A 24,252-nucleotide genomic window follows, 5' to 3' on the forward strand; every position below is an offset into this window, starting at 1 on the left:
ATTTATTTTTGTCTTCCTATTTTCTGTAGCCCCTGTCAGTTGGGATGTTCTGGTTGCTTCATTAAATACCTGTAGGGTCATATTTTGGTAGTTTTGTCTGGAAAGAGCGTGTCTAGAATGTAGCACAACAGGCCCTTCAGGTTACCTGAGCACAGGTAGTGTTTATGGTAAAGAGCAGCTCGTGATCCAGGATGTTTTTCATACCATGGCAATCTCCTCTGTGAGATTTGATGTTTTCCTAGTAGGAGAAATGCAAGGAATAACTGTCTGAGGAATTGGAGAGCAGACCAATTAGGGCATGAGGTGATTGATGAGGTGAGATTTCTGCCTATCAGCAGCAGAATAACCAAGGGTGGCTGTGCCAGGTGAGTTCAGTGCCTCTGGTTTCTTGCACATAACCTTGAGCAGTTCCACAGGAGGTGAAATACAGTGAAGGCACTTGGAAAGCTCCATATGCCAGAATTAAATATTATCTCAGCAGCATGATCTCTTTTACTCCTGCTCGTTTGGAGGATTAAATGTCCAAGCTCCTCCATCTGACTTCCTGAGTAACATCTCTGCTGCTGCTCTGCATAGCCTCTTGCTGGCTGAGAAGGATTTTGGCACATGAAAATCTTCTCAATCAGATAAATACTTACAGATCTGTTACCTGGATGTCACACAAGCACAAAAGCATCCTCTAGTCTATTTATTTGACTTGTCCATTGCATTTTAAAATCTTGGCTGTTGTTTTTGGTTCTTTAAAGCCATTAGTTGATTTTTTTTCCCCCAGAGGGAAATATTGTCATTCCTTTTTCCTGGGGAGAATAAAAAACAAAGTATACAGCAAAAATTAATTGAAGCTACAGGCAAAATAGAAGTATTTGTGAAACAACCATTGAAGATAGGAACAGTCTTCATATTTTGGTTTTCAACAATGTGAGAATAAAACTAGCATGGAAAATGTTTCCTTCATTTTAGTATCTCTAATATAAATTCATCTGAAAATTGAAATTCATTGTTTCTATTACAACAGAAAATTTTGTTAACTTGAACAAGATACCCATAATTTGCTTTAATCATACATGAAGATTGGAAGTTTAAAACTGTAACAAGATGCTTTGTGTTTTAGACCCAAAACCTGAGCAAACCTGGAAATTCTCATCATTCAGAAGTGCTTGTGAACAATATTACTCCGGGATTTTGAGAGTCATGGGATGTTAACCTCTGGAAGGGGTGGAGTTTATAGGCTTTTGACTAAAGATTTGTAAATGGTTGCTGGCTCCAGATTTTATTACCTTACAGCAGAAACAGGAGTGGGATAAAGCAGAATTACAGTAATTTCACGATTATAAGCCGCACTGAGTATAAGCAGCACTTCCTGGTGTCAGCAACTTTCCATTCTTTGTCCATACATAAACCGCACCTGATTATAAGCCGCACATTACAATACAGAGTGTGATAAAAGGTATCTGTTCTAGCACCATCTGTTGAGGGTGGGGGCAGTGATCCTTATCTCCACGGGAGATATTCTGCTAATGGGCCATCCATTGAAACCAGGCAGGGCATTGTTCTTTATCTTTTCACAACCCATCCTTCCTCCAGCAAGTCATTTTCTGCTCATGGCCATTGAGTCCCACTATGGGACTGATAAAATTACTGCATCCCATTGGAAGATGCTCCAGCCAGGGGGAAGAGCCCAACATTTCTTACCAAGATAAAAACAGAGGTTTTGGGACACTAAGGGAGCCCCTTTCTCCACTGGACTCCAGAGGAAAACCGGATTTCTCCACATCACCACTGGACCTCAGGAGCACTGCTCCAACTGAATCACATCTGTCACTGCAGGATGACTGCAACCATCATTTAATGAAACTGCTACCAACACCCTGCCTGACAGGGTGTCAGGTTGTACTCTGTCAGGGTTTGGAGTTTGTTCCTTTGTATTTTCTTTGTATTTCTATTTTAATTTCCCTAGTAAATAACTGCTATTCCTAATTCCCATATCTTTTCCTGAAAGCCTCTTGATTTCAAAATTATAATAATTTGGAGGGAGAGGGTTTACATTCTCCATTTCAAAGAGAAGTTCCTGCCTTTCTCAGCAGACACCTGTCCTCCAAACTAAAACAGCAACTTTTTGTTCTTTGTATATAAGCTGCACCTGATTATAAGCCGCACTTCGGGTATGGACCAAAATTTTAGTCAAAGTGGTGCGGCTTATAATTGTGGAATTACTGTACTCAGTAGCTGATGGGTGTAGCCAGAATGCCCTGCTTTTCTCTTTGGGGTGATCTTGGCTTTTGTATTTTCTCTGTTCTCAGCGTATAGAGCATGTGTATGGTTTGGGCAGACTTAGAGAAAAGAACAGTTAGTAGGGAAAAAACAGCATGCATGAAACCAAACCCCTTATATTCAGTGATGCTTAAAACAACAGGTTACTTGTTAATTATTTAATTTTAGTTTGTTTCTTCTAAAACGTAATAAAAATCTAAACCATCATGGTTCTGGGCTAGAAATGCTTTTACCACAAAACCACTCTGGCATTTTTTGGTAGACTTAGCTGAAATGATTTGGCTGTGCTGACTGGGAAACGAGATTTCTGATAAGGAATTAGTACAAGCTCTTAGATTTTGGAGCTTGTGCATGCCAAGCCAGACCTCTGGACTCACCTGCTTATCTGAGTTTTTCTAAGCTGTAAGATATCTGTACACGGGCAGTTCATGGTCGTACTGAACTGGCTTGTAATGATGCAGGAGTTTCACAGAATTACTCATGTCATACATCATGGACTTCTCCAGAACATCCCAGCCGTGGCCTGAGTGAAAGGAAATCCAACTCAGCTCTAACTCACTGTTCAGCTCTCAGGGATTCACAAACTGAAGCTTTTTAACTTGAAAAGACAAGGTTGTGAGAATATTTTTCAGAGTTTGATGGGGAGTGCAGGAAAACTGTTAATATTTTCAGTGGGATCAATGACTGAGTTCATCTCTCCTCAGTGAGTGACCTGTCCACAGAGCAACCGGGGAATCCCTGGGATGAGCCTGGCCTGTAACTGGGAATGTGCCTGGAGCCATCCTTCACCCTGAGGCAGAGAAAGTAATAACCCTTGATGTCACTTGCCTAAAGGAATGTAAACCAATTTAAAATGTCTCTTGATTTCTGTATTTTTAAAAATAGGTCTGGTCTGTTCTGGTTTATTATTTCATTGGGGAATCTGTTTCGGGAGGACATTTCCCAGTGTTGGTGGCCAGGGATGTGTACTTTGTGCTCACAGAAAATGTCACAGAATCTGAGAATCTCCTCAGTTGGAAGGGGCCCCCAAGGATCATCCAGTCCAACTCCTGGCCCTGCACAGACACCCCAAAATCCTACCCTGGGCATCCCTGGCAGTGGTGTCCAAATGCTCCTGGAGCTCTGGCAGCCTCGGGAATGTCACCATTCTCTGGGGAGCCTGAGCAGAGCTCATGATTTGACCCTGGACTTGAAACTTGATCATTTGGGCGATGACACACAACACCAAGGTACTCTGACAAGCTGTCATGTATTTTCCCAAGGGATTTTCCACTTGTGGCAATTAGAAATCCAGTTGTTCCCTTTTTTCCATTAAGGATAACATCCTTAGTAACCGATCCAGTGGGATCCAGCAGCACCTCTTTGTTCCTACTGCAGTGAGAATCTCTCCTCTCAAATTGAGGAATTAAAGAGATCCCTTGCAGCATTTGTTGTCAACATCAAGGCAGAAGAATTGCAAGGTTGTCCTGGGAGTCCTAAAAGTGGGAAGAATGCTGGTGACATTGCTGAGGAAAGGCAAAGAAAAGTGCAGCCGTTTCTAGGCACTGGTATTTCAGCAGAGCTGATGGGGAGGGCAGTCACAGCTTCACTTACCTGTCAAAAACGGGCTGAGCTGCAAATTCTGGAACGCCTCTGTTCCAATATCTCCATTTTGCAACAGCACTTTTGGCTGTGTGACAGAGTAGTTTTGATTCCAAGCAGATCAAATCAAAGTTTCTGCTATCTAGAGGTTAAAGGCCACTCACTTGATTGGGTCTAAAGTCCAAATTAAACAGCCAAAGTGACCAAGCTATTTTAGTACTGAAACATCTCTTCTATTTTTAGGGTAGAATGTTCTTTTTATAAATTGTGGAAAATTAAACACAGACACTGATTATAAAATAACCTTTGCACTTGCTGTAACTTACAAACATTTTCATAGTTGAAATCTGTCTAAATCAAGGATTTTGTTTCAGCTGTCTGTCAAAAGAGGACTTGGAAAAATATTTCATATGTCAATCTAAATTCACTCAATTTGCAGAAGATTTGTGCAGAAGTTTCTTTTTTGTTTACTGCTTTCAAGGTTTGCATAAATGTATATGGAATATGAAAAGTCATAACTTATGTTTCCTTGATCCTTGGGATCCTTCGGGACTGGGATTGAACTTCTGGCAAACTTGAATGAGCACAGTTTTCAAATATTTCTGGTAATTTGGAGGAAAAACACCACTGTTTAATGCCAGCTACTTTGGGATCTTTTCTTAATATAAAAATCCTTGAGATTTTCAGGCACTTTGGAAGAAGGATGCTTAGAATTTGCAAAACTGAGAATCATTTGTGGAAAACTTCTAATTTTATTGATATGCAGGCTATGGAGAGATGCAGTTAAAGCTTTCATCTCAAGCCTGTGGACATGGGACACTTGGACCCCAGCTTGGGGCTGAATGTACTGGAGATCATCAACTTCTAAAATGTCTTTTTCTCATTGCTATTTGCAGGGGTTACAATGGTTGACACAGAAATGCCGTTTTGGCCCCTGAATTTTGGAATCAACCCCGTGGACCTGTCAGCCATGGATGATCACACACATTCCTTTGACATCAAGCCCTTCACCACCGTTGACTTCTCGAGCATTTCCTCCCCACACTATGAAGATCTTCCTCTTCCCAGAGCTGACCAGTCAGGCCTGGATTATAAATATGATATCAAGCTCCAGGATTGCCAAAGTAAGCTTTGCCTTTTTGGAAGTGTTTCCCTCATGCCCATCTTTCCTTCATTCCCTGGAACACGTGCTAGCAGGAACTGGATTTAGAATTCAGATCTCCTGTGTCAGCAGAGATGTTTTTGCAGGGCAGATAGAAAAGAGAGAATACTCATAGCAGACCTTCAGCCTGCCAGAGCAGCAGCTGGAGTTTAGGAAAGGTATCATAAAGTGTCCAGAATTACATGTTATTAGACACATGAACCCCTCTGTTTTCTTCTATTCCTGTACCTTGTGTGCAGCTTTTCCTTCAAAACTCAGTGCATGCAATGCAGAATAAACACCCTGAGTCTTGTGGAATGCCCAGCATAAAGATCATTTGAATTATTAATATGTGCAGTTTTTAAATTCCAAACAGTCTCAGAAATGGATGGAGTAGAAATATTGACTGCACCTGAGCCACAGCATTGTTACAACTCCATCACAGCTCCTGGATTATTTATTTGCCATGAAACATGCTGCTCTTGAACAATTTACACTGACAAAATTACACTAAATCCTCCTTTCAAGAAAGGAAGTGACCTATTCCTAAATAAATTCTTACTGCATTCCTGCTCAGAGTAGGAATGTGAGGTTGCTGTGCCTGGAAGTCCTTTGAGAATCCACTTCTGCTTACATCTGACCTCACTTTTATTTGTAGTAATCTGTACAAGAACTCTTTCAGGGAATCCTTGCTGGGGAAATTGTGGTATTTAATTTTGGTGGTACAGTGAGGCAAGTGCTGTGTATCTCTGCACTACTACTATAATAAATGAATGGACATTTTTCCAGTTAGTAATTTATTTTTCTTTTGTTTAATTAGAAATATTCATAGCACATGCCAAGTAGTTTTAAAAAGTGCAGCAGAGTTCAGATGGTATAAATCCTCTTTATGTTTACTTAGATAATTTCTTCCCTGTTTATATAGGAATAAATCTTTCTAGTTTGTATAGTATAACCCATCTGGAAAAAATAAAAATATTCACCTTCTTTAATATTCTGTCACATCACTCCTGATATAATGTAACTTACAAATGTCACAACTGTCTTCTATGGCCAGTGATGATTGATTTAAATACATCATATTTACTTGTTTGAGATCATTCAATATTGTAAATTACTCTCTTAATTAGAAACTTTCAGAACAGAATATTTATCTCTAAACTGCACCCAAAGTTCAACAGTTCTCCCCAGAAGAGAGCTACATTTCTTGAAATATAAATATAATATAATATATTATAATATAATATAATTTATCATTCAATATATAGCTCTATTAGACCCTTGAATAGTTTTTAAACTAGATTAGATGCTCCAGCCCATCTCCCTGTAGGAGTTCTCAACACCCTAAAGTAATTAACTTAGTAGAGACTGAGTAAAGCCTGAGCTCTCCATGCAATAATTGTTAATATCGATCTTTAAACATTCCACACTGCAGAGCTGAAAGCTGGATCTGGAATACACTTTATCCACCAGAATATGCCCCTTCCAGCTTTTCCAGCTTGAAATGCAGCTCCAGCTCCTTTTGCAGCCTTTGTCTGCTGCTGGCTTTACTGGGGAGCATCCCAGCATCCCTGGGATGATGTGGTTGTTCCTCACTGCTCCCTCCATGAGTTTGGCTGAAGTTTATCACTTAACTCCTCTCTGTGCACAGGTGCCATCAAGATGGAGCCCCCTTCCCCCCCCTATTTCTCAGAAAAAGTCCAGCTGTACAACAAACCTCACGAGGAGGCGTCCAACTCACTGATGGCCATCGAGTGCCGCGTGTGCGGGGACAAAGCCTCCGGTTTCCACTACGGCGTGCACGCCTGCGAGGGCTGCAAGGTGAGCTGCCAAAAAAGCACTGCTCTCAACATCTCACGTTCTTTTCCTCTAAATCATCACTGGGTGAAATCACACCTTTGTACTTTAAAAGAAAAAAAAAGTTTTAAGTGTTTATGTCAATTTTCCCATGCATAATTTATGGTTTAATAAGCAGGAGTTTTTAAAAACCTGACTTGCTATTTTCTTGTTGATGGTATTGATCTGTTCAATTTTTTTGTGCATTTTTCCCTCTTCTTTCAATCATGCCAGCATATCTCACTCCTGCTGGATGCAAGCATATTTCTTTCCATTTGGACGTCATGTGCAGAAAATCTGAATTCTTAGAACACAGCAAGAGCAAATTCGTGCCCAACTCCAAAACTTTGAGCAATTAAAATTCAGGTTCTGCTATTCTGATTAATTCGAGTTTCTTTACCCATTTTACACGTTTTAGGTGACTACAGGAAAGTCTGATGCCATTGAGGAATGTGCTTTCTGCTTTAAAACCCCACTGATATTTTTTTTTTTATGTCAGTGATATTTAGTGTTTATAACATGTAAAGGACAAATGAATGGTGTAAAAATCTCAGTCCTCAAGAATGAGAGAAGTCAGAGAATTAAATTATTAATAATTAATTGAAAGAAAACCATTAGAGTTTAATGTGAAATTCCAATCTTTTTCATTTTCAGTACCTTGAGGAAAATAACTAAAAGGAAAGAACCAATCCAGAACTTAAATAAAATTCTTAGCAGTGAATTAGGAACACACATAAAGCAATAAGTACAAAGTGCAGTTAAATTACAGTTAATTACATAAATAAAAGTTGGCATTATGCTTTTAGTATTATTCCCTGTAAGGAAAAAAAAAAATTTTACAAGGAAAAAAGTGTGATAACTCTGGATAAACTTTATTAATTAATTATGACTGATCCATAAAAGCATCTTTAAACTGTAAGAAGAGAAATAACGCAGAACCATTTTCATTTACTAAAAATTGAACTGCTGTTGGCAGAATTTTTGGTTTGTCGTGGTTTACAACAGATTTTCTGCATTGGCAGTGAACTTTCCATTTTGAAAATGTCGCGTTTGGTTCGCAATAATTGTCCCACGAGCAGTGGGACAAACGGAGCTTTGCTTCCTTTGGAGTTGTGCTCTTAAATTCCATCCCTGATGTCCTTTAAGCCCCTTTAAATTTTTGAGAATTTTATCCCTCTATCAAACTGAGTGGGAAACAACAAGGTGGGAGCAGGGCAGGAGCAGAGGTGATGGCAACAGGAGCTTTGTTTCCCTTGGAAATTCACCTGTCAGGTGTTCAGGGTGGGTACACAAGGACCAGCATGGCACTGGCAGTTTCCTGCATTCTTTTCCATGTTTTTTTTTCTGCTTTCTGCAGGGCTTTTTTAGAAGAACAATCAGGTTAAAGCTAATTTACGACAGGTGTGATCTGAACTGCCGGATCCATAAGAAAAGCAGGAACAAATGTCAGTACTGCAGGTTTCAGAAATGCCTGGCTGTTGGAATGTCACACAATGGTGAGTGCACATGGAGCTTCCACCAGCAGTGCTTCATCTGAAAAATAACATGGAGCATCAACACAACTGCTGAGTGTGCTGCTGGGATGCCCACGTCCTCAGTTTAGAAATACGTGTCAGAGAGTTTAGTAACCTATGATTTGAGATTGCTTTAACATCAAAATCAGATAGGTGGAGATTTTATTTTTTTGCTTTCATACATAATGGAACTTGAGTTGGTTTTACTCTCCATCATTCCTGCTCATTGGTAGTTCCTTCTGAATATATTCCGTGTGTACTTGCTGTCTTATTTCACTGTCTTATTTTCTGACTGGACCCATTTAGCTGCTGGAACTCAAGATGCCTTTCCTGGAAGCCTAAAACTTAATTATGAAAGCTGAATTAGAGGATCTGAAGCTTTGTGAATAACAGTAACCTGAATTTAAGGTCACTTACCAAGGGCTGTTGGCATCACTTAGTTAGTACTTCTCATACTGAAATACAACATATTTGAAATGAAAATATTCATTTTCATGAATTGTACAGTTTTAAAAGTCCCTGTCCTCCTCCTTACTAGGACACCCACATCTGTGGTTGCCTTCTTTACCATAAGTAATGGCATGTAGAATATCACTATACTCCTCTAGAAAATCCTTCTGAACTTGAAAATTAACAGAGAAATTCATGTGGAAATAGTTATTAATGTTTGGGCAGAAGGACATAATGAAGATTCTTTGTTGCCTTGCTTTGGCAAAGCTGAATAAAAACAGGAATTAAATGTCATAACATAGAGACTTATGTAATTCTAAGGGTAAAGAATTGCAAACATGACTGGGAAAATAATTTCTCTGCGGTTTTTTAGAACTTTCATTATTTTCAATATAAAAAATGAGTGTGCTGTCCCCAAGAGGAAAGCTGGACTGTGGTTTGCAGTTAATACATGCACTGAATGTAAATTGGTCTGGGAAATGTTTTGTTAATAGAAAATACAGTTTTCAAATTCCTGGGATGCAACAGTAACACTTAAAAATAAATCTAATTTTGAAATGCCACTGTGGGATTTTTTATAGTAGTTCAGGAGGGTTTTTTATTCTTATTTTCAAGGTGCATGCCAAATTCTCCTCTGGCCTGGCAGCACAGCTCCCAGTTGTGTCCATGGGACCCACAGGCAGTTCCATCAGGAAGGGATGGCCCACACCATTCTCTCTGGCTTACAACATCTAGAATAAAAATTCACATTTCTAGCATTAAAAGAATTAGAATTTTAAAAATTCTAGAATTAAAGTTCACATTTCACCTGTGTTCTCTCTTTAGCTGCTGCCCAAGCAGAAGCTGTGGCACCAACAAGGTTCTAGGAGTCAGGGGAGGCAGGAAAAGGGCAAAGCCATTTGCCCCAGGGCTCCAAGGAACATTTTCCTTTGCTCCAACCAGGAGTTCTCCCAACAAGGACTCAGTGTTTCTATTCAAACTTTTCCTTCTACACTTGCCTTTTCTATTTTGTCCGCTGTGGTTACATTGCCTTGCACAAAACACCTCCATTCCTTCATAATTTATAAACAAATTTATAAAAAAGAGCTGAATTTCATCTTTGAGGACCCAGAAGCCTAAAGAAAAGCAACACTACATGTGTTCTTGCCCAGGTTCCTTCCCCAAGCCAACAGAATTTGAATATTTGAAATATTCTTTGCATTTTATGTAGATTGGAGGTGGAACCAGGGGGTTTCACCAATGGCACTGGGACACATTTTGATGTTACATCTCCAGATTACACTTCAGCCACTCGAGTTGGGTAATTAACAGAATTTTAAATGCTTTGAAGCAGAATGTGGGTTATTTGTGCCTGAGGGTTCCAGTCTGTGCCTGTCCTTGTGTGGATGTATTATTGCAAAATGATCAGGACGAAAGGGGGACTGCAAGGAGACACTCAGCAGATACAGCCACATTTTTTCATGTAGAAATGCTCCATACCACTTGGCTAAAGGTTAAAGAAGACAGTGGTGTTCTCATGCTTGGAATATTGTTTTCCTTTCCTTCTCTAGCCACAGTGCTGTATGGGCTTAACCCTCAGTTGTGCAGATTATGTTCTGAAGTGCCACTGAGCAGAAGTTTTGGTTTTTAAATGCCGTTTATTTTGTTCTCTTCTACTGAAAGTACTGCTGGTATTAACCCAGCTACTGGAATGGGAAAAAAAGAGCACATGGCAATGTCTCTGTCATCAGTTCTGGGAACTCATTCTGGGCACATCTCCACTAAAATCAGACAGGTATCCAGCCTGGCTTTACTTTGTGGTTTGCAATGTAACAAACTGTATTTAGGGGCTATTTGGGGTCTCCCTTATGCCCAGAAATAATCCACACAATCGGAAGAGCAGCGTCCTACACAACAGTCTGTAAAGAATCATCTTTTTCACATTTAACTTCTCCAAGCAGCAAAACCTGGGCTCAGGGTAAATATTGCAGTTCTTCCACAGAAAGCCAAAGGATAGACCACAGCATGAGGGGCTGACTGTGCTCACCTTTGGCTCTCTGCTCCTGACATTTGGAGCATCTTGTAAATGCAAGGGAAAGGAGGAACTGCTGAAGCAGAGAGAGAACCCCACGTTCCAGCTGTGGCTACTGCCAAACTTGCAGAGTCTGGGATTACAGGGAGAGCAGCGGCCACTGAACCCCCCTCAGCTTTCCAGAGCTCTCCCAGGCTTTTCCCTGCCCTTCCCACCCCTGCTGATCCCTCCCAGGCTCTCCTTTTCCCAGCCTAACCTTTGGAAGTGGTATCACCATCTGCCCCTCCTCCTTCTCCTCTCATCCAAAATCCCCCTTTCCCAATTCCTCCCATAAACCTCTCACTGCCTGGCCTCTCTCTGATTTTTGTCTCATCCCCCTGAAAATGACAGTGACAAGGATTTTTACAAAAGGAAACTGCTGGGCTAGTCCCACAAAATTGATTTTGCCTGCAATGCTAATAAACATTGAACAGAATCTGTTGCATCTGATATCTCACCAAAAATATATTCTAAATATATTTAGCATAATTTATTCTGTGAAAAATAAAATCCTATGTCTATGAAATTGTAAATTAGGAATGCTTGATTCACAACTCTCCTTGTTGTTAATGAATTGTTATATTTAAAGCATACATTATAATGAAATGTTATATTTAAAATACATTTGAGTCCTGATCACCTTTTCTTTTGATGGAATGGAGTCTTCTGCCAGTGGAATTCCAGATTATGAACCTGCTTTTGCAAACCTCAGCTCAGGCCCACAACAGAATCATTTCCTGCTGGTGTCCAATATAATTTAATATAAAGGACACCCAGATAATTCTGAAATATCCAGCACGTGTCACTCACAGCCTGAGGTTGCTGAAAGAGGAGTTCAGTCATAAAAATAAACAACTTTGTTTCTACAGCCATGAAATAAGACAACTGATCAATAAATATCATATAGGAAAAGTGGAGAGGGGGGATGTGTTCTGGCATAACTATTTATTCTTGGGGAAAAAATGTCCTGTTTGCCCATCAGCACATTTCAGCAAACTCACAGAAAAGTGGCTGCTTGTTTCCAAAATAAACATCTGCAGTAAAGTCATCTCTATGTAATCTTAGCAGCACTTTCCCTTTATCCCAGGAACACACTAATCACTGAAAAAATATTCGTAATATTTCTATTTCCCCCTAGGGCCAAAATGCAAAAACCTTGATTTCTTCCTTCCGTTTCTTGTTTGGATGCTCTTTTGTTCTATTTTGTTTTCATAAAACAAAATAAATTCTGTTTACTGAAATATCATGTGATAAATCAGTCTTGATTTTGATGGCTCATTGGAAACATTCTCCAGTCAGTCCCCATATGAATAAATAGTCTTGGATAAGAAGTGAGTGGATGGAAAAGTAGGAGATGCAGAGGGGATTTGAGCAATTTGGAGCTCCTAGGATGAGGTAGAACCATTTCCTGGCTTTTCAGTACTGCACATACATGGAGGTACCACGGACAACTCTGCATTTCCCAGCTTTTTATTCCCTGTACAACCTTTTTTCCCATTCCTTAATTCTTGTGTTAACATTTTATAGCACTTTCTATTTAAATTCTGCTGAGCTATTTAGGAATTGTTCCTGCAAGGCATGTGAGGGTTTTTTTTCTAAACAAAGGAAGAATCTCAGTTCCATGTGGTGATTTTCCCAAAACAATACAAGACTCAATGGTGGCTCCTACCCTGGGCCAACAGAATATCTTAAATATCTTAAATATTCTTTGCATTTTATGTAGATTGGAGGTTGAACCAGGGGCTTTCACCAGCAGGTTTGCATTTCTAAGCAAGGTGTAATAATGGGCACAGAGATGGTTTCCTCTGTGAGATTTGTTTGTTTACATTTCTGTGAAGCTCTTCAGGAGTTTTGCCTGAATGACTGCAGAGAACCTCTTTCTTTGCTTGCCTAACCCTGTTTAACACAAGCTTCAGGCACTGAAAGGTGACTGAAAATTCAAAAGTGCTTTTTGAGGTGCATAAAGGTGGCAGGACAGCCACTGAAATGTGTTTTTTGTAACTCTTGCAATGTCCCTCAGCCATCAGGTTCGGGAGGATGCCCCAGGCAGAGAAGGAGAAGCTGCTGGCAGAGATCTCCAGCGACATCGACCAACTGAACCCCGAGTCCGCCGACCTGCGGGCGCTGGCCAAGCACCTGTACGACTCCTACATCAAATCCTTCCCTCTGACCAAGGCCAAGGCCAGGGCCATCCTGACAGGAAAGACTACAGACAAATCAGTCAGTTCCCTCTTCTTTTTGCTTCTTCCTTTTTTTTTCTGAGTAAACGATTCACCAAGTTGACGACGCAGCTCTTAAAAAAGCAAAATACAGAACACCCAACCTGAAAAAAAACCCCACTTTGCTGTTGGCAGTTGCACATTTCAAGCTGTGTCTGAAACACAGGAAATGTTTTTAGATAGAATAAGTAAACATTATTTGAAAAAACTCCAAGTTCACCTAATAAAATACTTGAAACCAGGACAAGAATTTGAAGGTCACCTTAACCTTTGTGTATTCCCTGATCCTCTCTTCCCGTTTTCCTTCTCCTTGCCCAGAGGTTATCTCCCACACTATCTGTTTAAGGTGGCTCTCGATCTGTCAGGAATTGCAGTTCCCTGAGGAATATTCTTTTTCCTAAGTGGCAAATCATTCCAGCCGTGAGGCTGAACAGTGGTGATGCTCATCCTGGCGATGCTCTGATGAATTCCTGCTTTTCTCTGGGTTAGCTCAGGTCACATCAGTGGCCTGTGCTGGTGCAGTTGGAATTTTAGGAGAATGGACAGGAAAACCTTGGAAAAGTAATGAACTTTTAAGTGGGTTTGTGAGTTGTCTTGGAAACTTCATTCACAATGCATAAAAATCTTCTCTGTTAGTGAGAGGAGAATAAATAATATCTGACCATTTTGGTAACCCTATTTTAACACCTAAGGAACAAAATAGTTTTCCAAAACTTATAACTCTTAGCTTGATGTATTTTCTAGAATCATTGGCAGAAACTCTATTGTCAGGATTACAACAGAGACTGTATTTTATTTTCCCTAATGATTTCAAAGACAGCAAAGAACTCAAAGGCTCCAAAAAAGGTGTTTCTTCCTTTCCTTAAAGGCAGTTAAAATAATAATTTTAATGTTACCCAGAAATTGGGTGTACCCCTCACATAAAAACTTTAGATGTGGTGGGCACTTAAAATGTGAGTAACTTTTCAGCATGAAATACATGAAGTTTGACCTAAGTTTATTATTTCTGCAGAAACTGATGCACAACCTGCTCACGTCTGGAAGTTCCACCACTGCAATTCTCACCCAGTAAATGTATAATTACATCAATCAATACTCCTTTTCTCTTGGAAGTTTTTTAAACTTTGGCACATTAGAAACAGCAATAAACCAGTAGACAGCATCCAGCTTTTCAGTGCTGCCAATTTGCAAGTTTTTTTTGAAAATACCAATCAAAGAGTGACACTCACTATTTAATGGCTACAAGTTTCATGTTTTTGTCAATGGATTTGGTGCTCTGAAGCATCAATGTTTACTGTATTTACTATGCTACACGTTTACAATGGGCATAATTTAAATTCGTGTTCTTTTTTAGTTGTTGTATGATGTGAATTAGTTTAAAACATTTGGATATGCAAGTGAGTGCATCAAAACTAGAATTAGTAATTCATCATCTCCTGGGATATACAGAGCTCATTTGACAGAAGATTCCACTCTCAAGTCCATCTGAATCTTTATATTAAAAAAAAATCTTTGGTTATTTTGAACTCTTTTTTGATTTTCATCTATCATGAATAGGCCAGTGGTGTAATGCAGGCTTTCTAAAGCATGTGGACCTGGACTAATAATGACTTTTTCTTCTACTTGGTGTTCCCACTAGGAAGAACAGAAAGAAATTACCTCCTAGAACCAAAATAGGCATTTTAAAAGCATCTTCTGCAGTTTTGGTACTCCACTATTCCACATGTGTGCATATCCATATGTGCAGATACATATTTAATGGTTTTGCTGCTGCCAAAAATGTCATTACCTGAAAAATTCCTTCTCCTCCTGGCTTTTCTCAGTGCAGTGTGTTTGTTGTTTCAGTTTCACACTGAAATCCTCAGTGCAAGTGGGAAAATAATTTGATCCCTCACACTGGAATGTCATGGTCTGGAGCTATAAATATAAAACCATGAGAATGAGCATCCCTACAAGGCATTAGAATCTTCAATCATAAATGACCTTCAATTTTTAAAATTATTTCTTTAGTCCAATTGTTGGAGTATAAACCCTTGTACTTAAATTAATTAATCAAGTATGTTAACAAACCTGTTAATATCAGTGGGATTTGTTCAATGCAGCAATGAACTATTCAGTCATTAATCCTCTGAGGGAAAGATTCTTCAAATGAATTTGAGAAATCCTCACATAACCACTTCTTTAAACCCAGGAGCTTCTTTTGCATATTCTGGAACAGATTGTTTCCAGACCCTAATGCAAGTATTCTGGCACTACTTTTTCTGAGCTGCTTTCAAAATTGATTTGTTCCAGTTGAGTTTATTTCATTCTTGTGTTCTGAATTGTGGTTTGTAGCATGGTATTTGTTTTTTCTTTCCCAAAGACAAGTTGAGTGGGTTTACATATGTAAAAAAAAAAAAAAAAGGTTCCTTTGCACTCATTAGATTCTCTTTTATAGAAGATGTTACATTATAATTGTGGCAAAAGTAGTATCATTTTAACCTTTCTTTAAACATTGAAAACTTTGAATTCTGTAATCTCAGAACACTTTATAAAACAAAAATCAAACAAACAAAGAAAAAGGCAAAACTCCTGCATACTTTAAAATAGTGTCCCTTCCTCCACTTTACTTGGCCTTTTTGTAAATAATTTTAACATTGTGAGGATACTTTTTTAATAGGTTTAGGACAATTTAACTATTTAGGGAACCTTTGATAAGTTTAGGACAATTTAACTATTTGGGGAACCCTTGTAAGGTTTAGGATAATTTAACTATTTGGGGAACCCTTGATAGGTTTAGGACAATTTATTTGGGAACCCTTGTAAGGTTGCTCAGGACAATTGAACTATTTGGGGAACCCTGACAGGTTTAGGACAATTTATTTGGGAACCCTTGTAAGGTTGCTCAGGACAATTGAACTATTTGACGAACCCTTGATAGTTCCCCAGAGATGTCTGAGGGGTTGCTGCTGAATTCTCTGTGGGTTTCTCAGGAGTCAGACACTCTTGGAAAGGACATTGGGAGTAAATGGAATTTTCTTTTGTTTTCAGCCCTTCGTTATTTATGACATGAACTCTTTAATGATGGGAGAGGACCAGATCAAGTGCAAGCACGTGTCCCCCCTGCAGGAGGAGAACAAGGAGGTGGCCATCCGCATCTTCCAGCGCTGCCAGTTCCGCTCCGTGGAGGCTGTGCAGGAGATCACCGAGTTCGCCAAGAACATCCCGGGCTTCGTCAACCTCGACCTCAACGACCAAGTAACTCTCCTGAAGTACGGGGTCCATGAGATCATTTACACCCTGCTGGCCTCTCTGATGAATAAAGATGGGGTTCTCATATCCGATGGACAGGGGTTCATGACACGGGAGTTCCTGAAGAGCCTGAGGAAACCTTTTTGTGACTTTATGGAACCCAAGTTTGAGTTTGCTGTGAAGTTCAATGCACTGGAATTAGATGACAGTGACCTGGCAATATTTATAGCTGTCATTATCCTAAGTGGAGGTAAGTGCTCTCTTATTTATATGAGATTTTAGAGGATAGAATTGACATTTTAACTCCTACCTGAGCAAAGTGCTCAGTACTGCAGGCTGGGAGTGAGTGCATTTACACAGAGCATTTTTAATCATTCTCAAATTTCTTTCTGTTGTCTGCCCTTTATTCAGTTTCAGACAGAAACTGAAAATGGAAATGCCCCAATATTAGTGATGGAGCTGGAAATGCCTGCTGAGTCATCAGTTCATTTAGGCAGAAAACCAAATTAGGGCTATCTTTTGGAAAACAGGAAGGGTGGAATTTCACTGGCAGGAGCTAAAATTCTGCAGGAGATTTTTTTTTTAAACCTGCAATTAGATAGTGTGGCTTGCTAATTGACCACAAATAGCTTTGACTCCAGAACAATTCCAAAGGATAGGTGATGTTTGGCTTATGGGGCTGTGGTGCTTTTCATTGCTCTTCCATTCCTGCAAGGTTTTGTTTGCCTTTTAAAGGAGAGGGAAATGCTCTTCTCAGGAAAATGATGGTGTCCTAAAAACAAAACAAAACAAGACAAAACAAAACAAAAAACAACAACAAACAAAATAGGCATTGTGTGTTTCTTCAGCTTTCCTCAGCTGCTCTGCTTTATCTTCATACATCACACTTTGAGCAAAGCATAAACCTGAAATCCCAGGTGTCAGACTGCCCACATCCAACACTTCACTGAAAACCCACTGAATTTCAGCTGTTCTGCAGCCAGTCCGTGTGCTCTCTGCTCCTGAGGTGATGTCACCTCTCTGCTTTGTGAATTCCTGATGCCTACAGAGTTTATTTCACTTATATTCAGAGATATCCCAGGCACATCCAAGCTCTGTTCCTTTGGCCAGCACTCCCAAGGCAGTGATGTTGCACAGATAAAATCTTGCCCTACTGATGTGTGTGTACTTTGGCCCAACATGGAGCTGCACATATCCATGGCAGGAATGTGCTGAGTGCTCTGGATTCAGCTCCTCCGCAGAGCAACAGTGAGGATTTTGTTCTTCAATTACATTGCAGCAATCAAACACAACCTCGTACTATTGTCCTAAAAGCTGCCCTGCTGCTGGGAGGGCACTCTTAGATATAACTGCATTTAAAATCACCTCCAGTTCCTCCTGGCACCATGTTTCATTCAGGAAAAATAAGGGGTCACCATATAATTCCTCCTGCTAATTCCGCTTCCAGGAATTCCTCCCAGAAATTTCCTTGTGCAAACCTCAGGCACTATGATTCCTGAGGACTCTGCATTAATTCAGGAAGGAAAACACCTTGCTGGTGTATTTTCGGTTGGTTTTGATGGGAGAGGAGAAATGGTACAAGCCTATCAGGGCACTACTCCAAACATGCCAATATTTTGTGGTTTTTAGTATAATGAAATATGACAGATGAGAAAAAGGCCTCTCAAAATTCACTTCTAACTGCAAAAAGGGAACTTGTATTCTGCAAAGCCCTGTCCTCAGCAGGGCTTGGTTTCCACCACAGGAAATAGGAATCATGTAGCCAATCTCACATTTTAGATTGCAGGAGGACAATTATTCACATACAATAATTAACTTGAACCAGATTTCTCAGCATGCCTTTTTTTTTCCAGAATAATTTGTAAACAGAGACCTGTAAAGAACTAATGAATGTGAATCAAGTAACTGTAGCAAAACTGTCAAACAAATCTGTAGAGACGTAAAAATCTGTATAAACCCAAATCAGTCCTTTCTAGGAAGATCTTTTAATTTCTTGATAACAAAGACCTCCCTATCTTTTTCCAGATGTTCTTTTTTTTTTTTTTTTTTTTTTTTTTTTTTTTTTTGCAAAAAGAGTGATAGCTGCTTGGAAAAAGGAGTTTATGTTTTGAAAACAATTAAGCTTTGTTGCCAATTAAAGAAAGCTTTTATCATGGGATATCTATTGAACTGGATGCATTCTGTGGGACTAAAATATCTTGTGTATAAAACTGAATCTTATTTCTCAGCTGTCTCAGGTGTTTCTGTAAGAGCTACATCCTTGCAAAATTGTATTTCTGTAAGAATTATTTGAATATAGCAGGATGATTTCACTGAGAACAGGATTTCAAAAGCAGAGCACCTTGAGGACTTGCCCTGCTGCAGGAATCCTGCAATGCATAAATCCCTTCACGAAATCCTGTGTACAAACATCTCTAACAGAAAACCAACTGGTGAAACCCAAAAAGATCCCAGCCAGGGGCTCTAAATGTCAGTGAACCTGTTATTACCTACTGAAATTATGCTAATTCTGCTGGCTCCAGGGGGACTGGCTCTTGTGCAGTTCCAACAGAAGAGGAGAAGGGGAAGGGAAAGATAATTACAGCTGGAACATCACACGGAGAAAGCTTTTCATTGGGAAGTGTTTGGAATTTGCCACAAATCCTATAAAACTCTTCAGCCTTTTGATAACCAAACAGCTGCTTTTGCATGTTATCTAAAAAGGCAAAAAGCCCAAATCACAGCAATAGGGAGTTGACAAATTAACTGTAATAGCAACAGATGGAAAATACTCCCACAGTTGGTTTTCCTGTTCCTGAGCTGCTCAGTGCAGCCTCTCTCTGCCTCAGCTATTCCAAATGTTTCTCTGAACTCATTTCTGGATAGCTGCTCTTACTGTTGGTGCTGTAAAACAAAGCAAATGGCAAACAAAGTCTGGTATTCTGATTTTCATGCTGATCAGACAGAGAGGCTGTGTGTGAGCATAGGATTTTACCTTGTTTGTATGACAAAAATGCTTTTGGCCATCAACAGCAGTACCAAACTCTCATTGCAGCATCCTTCCAGTTGTAGTGACCTTAAAAAACACACTCTGGTTAAAGGAGATTTGGAAAGCTTTTTCTAGGAGATAGTCTTCCTCTGTGCCACTGAGACTCATCCTCAAGTAGTGAGTGCTCTGCTATACATGAAAAAGAACTGAAGCATCTTTAAAAATATCACATCCCCCTGAGCTGAAAATGAAATCTGTCATAAGAAGGCTTCAGGAGAACAAGTTGAGTGGCTCTGTTTGGGCAGGAAAGATAACACTCCAAGCCTTATTGGGGCATTCACAAACTGAGCAAACTCATTCAAGCAAGCTGTTGTCAAACAAAGAAAAAGTTCAAAAGGGAATTTTGTAGCACGGATGGACTCGAATTTTTTGAGAATTATATTCTGCAGTGGTTGGATACAACAGTGTTTGGATACAGGAATATTTGGATAGAGAAATTTCTGCATACAGGAATGTTTGGATACAGCAGTGTTTGGGGCAGAGTATCCCTGTAAAGACCCACACTCTGTCAGTCCATGTGCAGTCAAACTGGCATTTAAATCCAGAGGTGTTTCTAAAGTCACTTTCCCTGTTTTCTTGTGGTTTTTACCCTAAATTTTAAGCCACAAGTCCCTGCTCCTGGTGTAAGCACTGTATTCAATTATTTTGCTGCATCCTCAGATAAGTAAAATTTGAAGTTTTAACACTGACTATTACCAAGAAATTCCGATTTCACTGACACATGAATCCTGCACTTTGTCAGAACAAAGAAATGCTTTGTAATCAGAGCAAGAAGTGCAGGTCATCACTGGAAGCATTGAACCGAAGTCCTGGTGACTGCAATCCATGTGACAGTCTCAGAAGACAACTCCAAACTGCTGAGTCACATCTGCCTCAGCAAAAGAAAGAAGGAGCACATGTGTTCACTCAGCCAGATCTTTGCCTGGCTTTTTATACTGAGATTTTAGAATGTGCATTTAAATGCATTCATTCAAAGATAATGAAATGTAAAGACATGCAAGTGGCAATTTCATATGTGAGGAACAGGTTAAAAAGGTTGCAATTATTGGTAGGGACATGATAGAGGCATGCAGATAAGTAAGTAAATAAACAAATAAAGTGTTTTCCCCTGAGACAGGACAGAATACCAATTTACACAGAGTGGTGCTGCTGGCACTCAGAACTTTGGGGTTGTTTGCCTTTCCCAGTCACTGTGAAAATTTTCTGACTTAGAACAGTTTCTTGCAGAGTTTTCAAACCAGTTGAAGCAGCCATAGGACAATGAATGAAAACATTAAAAAAATGTGGATAAAGAAACACAATAAATAACAGGGAGCTGTGGTGCTCTACTGGCATTTTCCTTTTTCCTGCAAGGCACATCCCTCTGCAGCTCCTTACTGCACAAAACTCACCTTTGGTACAAAACCAAATTGGGCTGGAGCATATATATTTAAGAGCATTTTAACAGCTTGAAATATACCATAATAGCTGGATGTTTAAGCTTTTGCCTCTTACTTCCTTTTTTTCCTGATTTAGATAAGTTTCTTGGAACAGAAACAGCATTTTCCTCTGTAAGAGGTTTTAACTGAGAAAGTATAGCAAACTGTCAACACCCAAAAACCATTGCCTGTATCCTGCAGTTCTCATTCATGAAAAATCTCTTTTGCCTTCAATGGGAATTTTCCTTCCACTTGAATTGGCTTATTTAAAAATAACGTCTGATGATCTCCTAGGCTTTTGTCAGAGTCATCTTTTCTGCCTCTGGTTCCACTGGGTCATTAGAAAATCATCAGATTGGGGTTTTTCAAGGGATTTCAGGATTTTAGCCACTGCAGTCTTGCTGAACTTCAATTTAGGGGGCTCCTGATAAATTCCAGACCCAGTGGAGTTTCCTTCTGGTCTCTGAAGCACAATGTTTGCATTGGGATTTGCTCCTGAAAAACTCACACCCCAAAAAATTCCCACCCCAAAGGAGCAGGGGGAAGCAGAGATGAATCTCAGAGGAAATCAAGGCCATGTCTTTGTGCTCTCTGATTTTTTCTGTCCCTGCACACTGAGTCATGCCCAGCTAGCTCAGAGTTCAGCTGCAGCACACAAGGAAAATTTAAAGCTATCACAACCCCAAATTATTACCAACTTTGAAGGGCTGAAATTTGGCAAGTTTCAGAAAAATGTCAGCTCAATTCTGCAGCCCATGCAATGCATTCAGGTAATCGAAAAATAAATATCTAACATTTATCAAAAATTCTTTAGGTATCTTTTAAAAACTGCTCAAAAATACTGCCAAAGGAAATTCATGAAAAAGAACCTTTTCTTATATTTACTCCCAGACTTTCTGAACCAGATTTTATGGGGTTATCAGTTGAATGGGCTAAATAAATGGTGTCTGCAAGATAAGCACATTGACAAACAAATATCCAGGTTCATATTCAAAATTACTTTTATTCCCCTCTTTGAAAAACTCTGCCTAAACCTCACCTCTTGGAGAACTGAGTATCCTTTCCTGATCAGTGCCCTTCGTTTTCCTGGCTGTGTACTTACTTGTTTTCCTGCCAGCTTTGCCTTTTAGTTTACACTGCAGTTTTTTTCTCCCCATGAAGTAAAGCCATGATGTATTTATAAAGAGCTTTGTTTTCTCTCTGCCTTTTTGCCAGTGTGCAGCACGAGTGGAGCTGAGTTAGGAGAACTCTGTGCTTAGAAAGGTTACAAAGATCACAGGAAATAACAGCTTATTTTTCACGTTTTTAATAGAGATCAACCTCCTGTCCTTGCTGAAATGGAATTATTGCCTTAGGGAGGTGATTTAAGACTTGCAGTAGGCAGTGCTTTTTATTGATCAACCTATGAAATTAATTTCATAGCTACACAGCAAATTTTATTTAAATTATTGACTCTTTTCATGATGCATTATGCTATTTGGGATGTATTATCCCGTATTAAGTATTTTAGCAGTAACAAATCCATGGTGGTCACTTTCATGTGTGAGGATTTAACAAAGTTAGACGTTCAACATTTCATTAACTTTCAGTGCTGGAGAATCAAATAAACTGTAGAAGTTGAGTTTATGCCTCTTCTTTTTTTTTTTTTTAATTCTGATGGGTTCACATCCAGCTTAGCGGGAAACATTTTTAGTGGCAGCAGCTACATGCAAATTCATCAGAGTATATGTTGATTTTCCAGAAATTAATTACCTGATAGACACTGTTTATCCCCCAACTATCTCTTTTTTTCCTACACACACTTTACATTGTAGTGAAGTATAAACCTAGTTCTAGACTATAAAACTAGTTCTAAAACCCCTCCTAGCAAACCCCAGTGAAACCTTACACAGTCCCTGATGGTCAAACAGCTCTCAGGCAGTGCCATCTGTAAAGGCTTCATTTGCCCAGAAATGTGTGAGAAATGAATGCACAGGACTGATGCTGTGATGCTCGTAAACTCCCAACCCTTTTTTTCCCCGGGAGAAATGTTTCCAAGACTAGTGCTAGAACCCCTTTGGGCAAACCCCAGAGAAGTCTTACAAACCACCTGATGGTCAGACAGCTCCCAGGAAATGCCAGCTGTAATTTGCTGAGGAACATGTAAGGTTTTAATGTACAAACCCGACGTGACGATGCTGATAAACTCACAACCCCTTTTTTCCCCAGACCGCCCGGGGTTGTTAAATGTGAAGCCCATTGAAGACATCCAGGACAACCTTTTGCAAGCTCTGGAGCTGCAGCTGAAGCTGAACCACCCCGAGTCCTCGCAGCTGTTTGCAAAGCTGCTGCAGAAAATGACGGACCTCAGGCAGATCGTCACGGAGCACGTGCAGCTTCTGCAGGTCATCAAGAAAACCGAGACAGACATGAGCCTCCATCCCCTGCTACAAGAGATCTACAAGGACTTGTATTAATGAGCAGAGCAGTTCTTCATCCCCTGACATAATGTATGTTCTTCAGATTGCACTATTTCTTGGAGGGAAAAACTTTGTGTACCTAAGAAATTACTGTGAAACAGCATTTAAAAAGAGAGAGCTTAGTATAGTAGATCTATTTTATGCATATTGTTTATAAAGACACATTTACAATTTACTTTTAATATTAAAAGTATCTATATCATGAAATTGTTGGCAGTATTTTCAGAATTAATTTTTTAACTACATTATTTCTTAAAATTACTTGTCCAAGTATGATCGATGCTTCACTCAAGCATGCAGTTAAATTTTCAACTAAATAAAAACCTTTCTCCTTGAACACTTCCAGGGAAATGTTTGAAGTATAAACATTCGATTTTGTGCTGCCGACGCAGCAGCAAAATAAAATTCAGTCACAAATTAGTGTAACTTCCCAGGAGAGTTTCAAAGGCCAAAGGGAGAAGTGTCAGGTCTGAAAATATTCGTGCCTTCCATAATAAGATTTGACACTGACAGAGCTCTGTAAAGGGGGCTTGGTGTAAGGAAAAATCAGGACAGTCATTTGTGGGCAAACTGAAAAATGAGATGCCATTTCAAGAGCTAATTAAGGAAAGAATATGCACAGAGTCCTTTTGATTCCTCTGCTCGTGCAGGTTTGAGGCAGCAGCTACTCTAATTCCCAGCCCACAGCAGCCAGAGCTGAGCTGGGATGGGTTGGGTTGGTACAAACCTCTTGGCCTAAGACCTTCCCCAGTTATTTGATAAATTGCCATTGAACAACAGTCAAAAGATCATGGAAATTTGCAAGGTTGTGACAAATTAACTCCTAAACAAAAGCAAGGTTTGGGTTAATTCTTATGTAAAGCTAAAGCTGTGATGGAAACCCTGCACCCTGAATTTGACTTGAGCTCTAGACGTTCATCCAAGGATGCTGGGAGATGTTCCTGCTGTTGAGGTCGTTGGTTTTCTTGCATGTGTTGCCCTGTAATGTCACCTAAGAGTTCCACAGGGAGCAGAGCACAGCAGAGTGAGCAAATTTAACAGAAGATAAATTTCC

The 24,252-nt window shown here is 39.7% G+C and overlaps 1 protein-coding gene across 2 annotated transcripts in view; it reads left to right on the forward strand.

The window, feature by feature from the left end:
- The window catches only part of PPARG (peroxisome proliferator activated receptor gamma), a 50,293-nt gene extending 26,756 nt beyond the window's left edge, over positions 1 to 23,537 (forward strand). For both annotated transcript variants that reach the window (XM_033072010.2, XM_033072009.2), the window contains exons 2-7: positions 4,749 to 4,976; positions 6,645 to 6,814; positions 8,187 to 8,325; positions 12,864 to 13,063; positions 16,093 to 16,543; positions 22,948 to 23,537. In XM_033072010.2, the coding sequence (XP_032927901.1) occupies positions 4,757 to 4,976; positions 6,645 to 6,814; positions 8,187 to 8,325; positions 12,864 to 13,063; positions 16,093 to 16,543; positions 22,948 to 23,195 (1,428 nt within the window). In that variant the 5' untranslated portion in view covers positions 4,749 to 4,756 and the 3' untranslated portion in view covers positions 23,196 to 23,537. The remainder of the gene's footprint in view (positions 1 to 4,748; positions 4,977 to 6,644; positions 6,815 to 8,186; positions 8,326 to 12,863; positions 13,064 to 16,092; positions 16,544 to 22,947) is intronic.
- The last annotated feature ends 715 nt before the right edge of the window (positions 23,538 to 24,252 follow it).

This window comes from Catharus ustulatus, chromosome 13 (assembly GCF_009819885.2).
Source record: "Catharus ustulatus isolate bCatUst1 chromosome 13, bCatUst1.pri.v2, whole genome shotgun sequence".
NCBI lineage: Eukaryota > Metazoa > Chordata > Aves > Passeriformes > Turdidae > Catharus > Catharus ustulatus.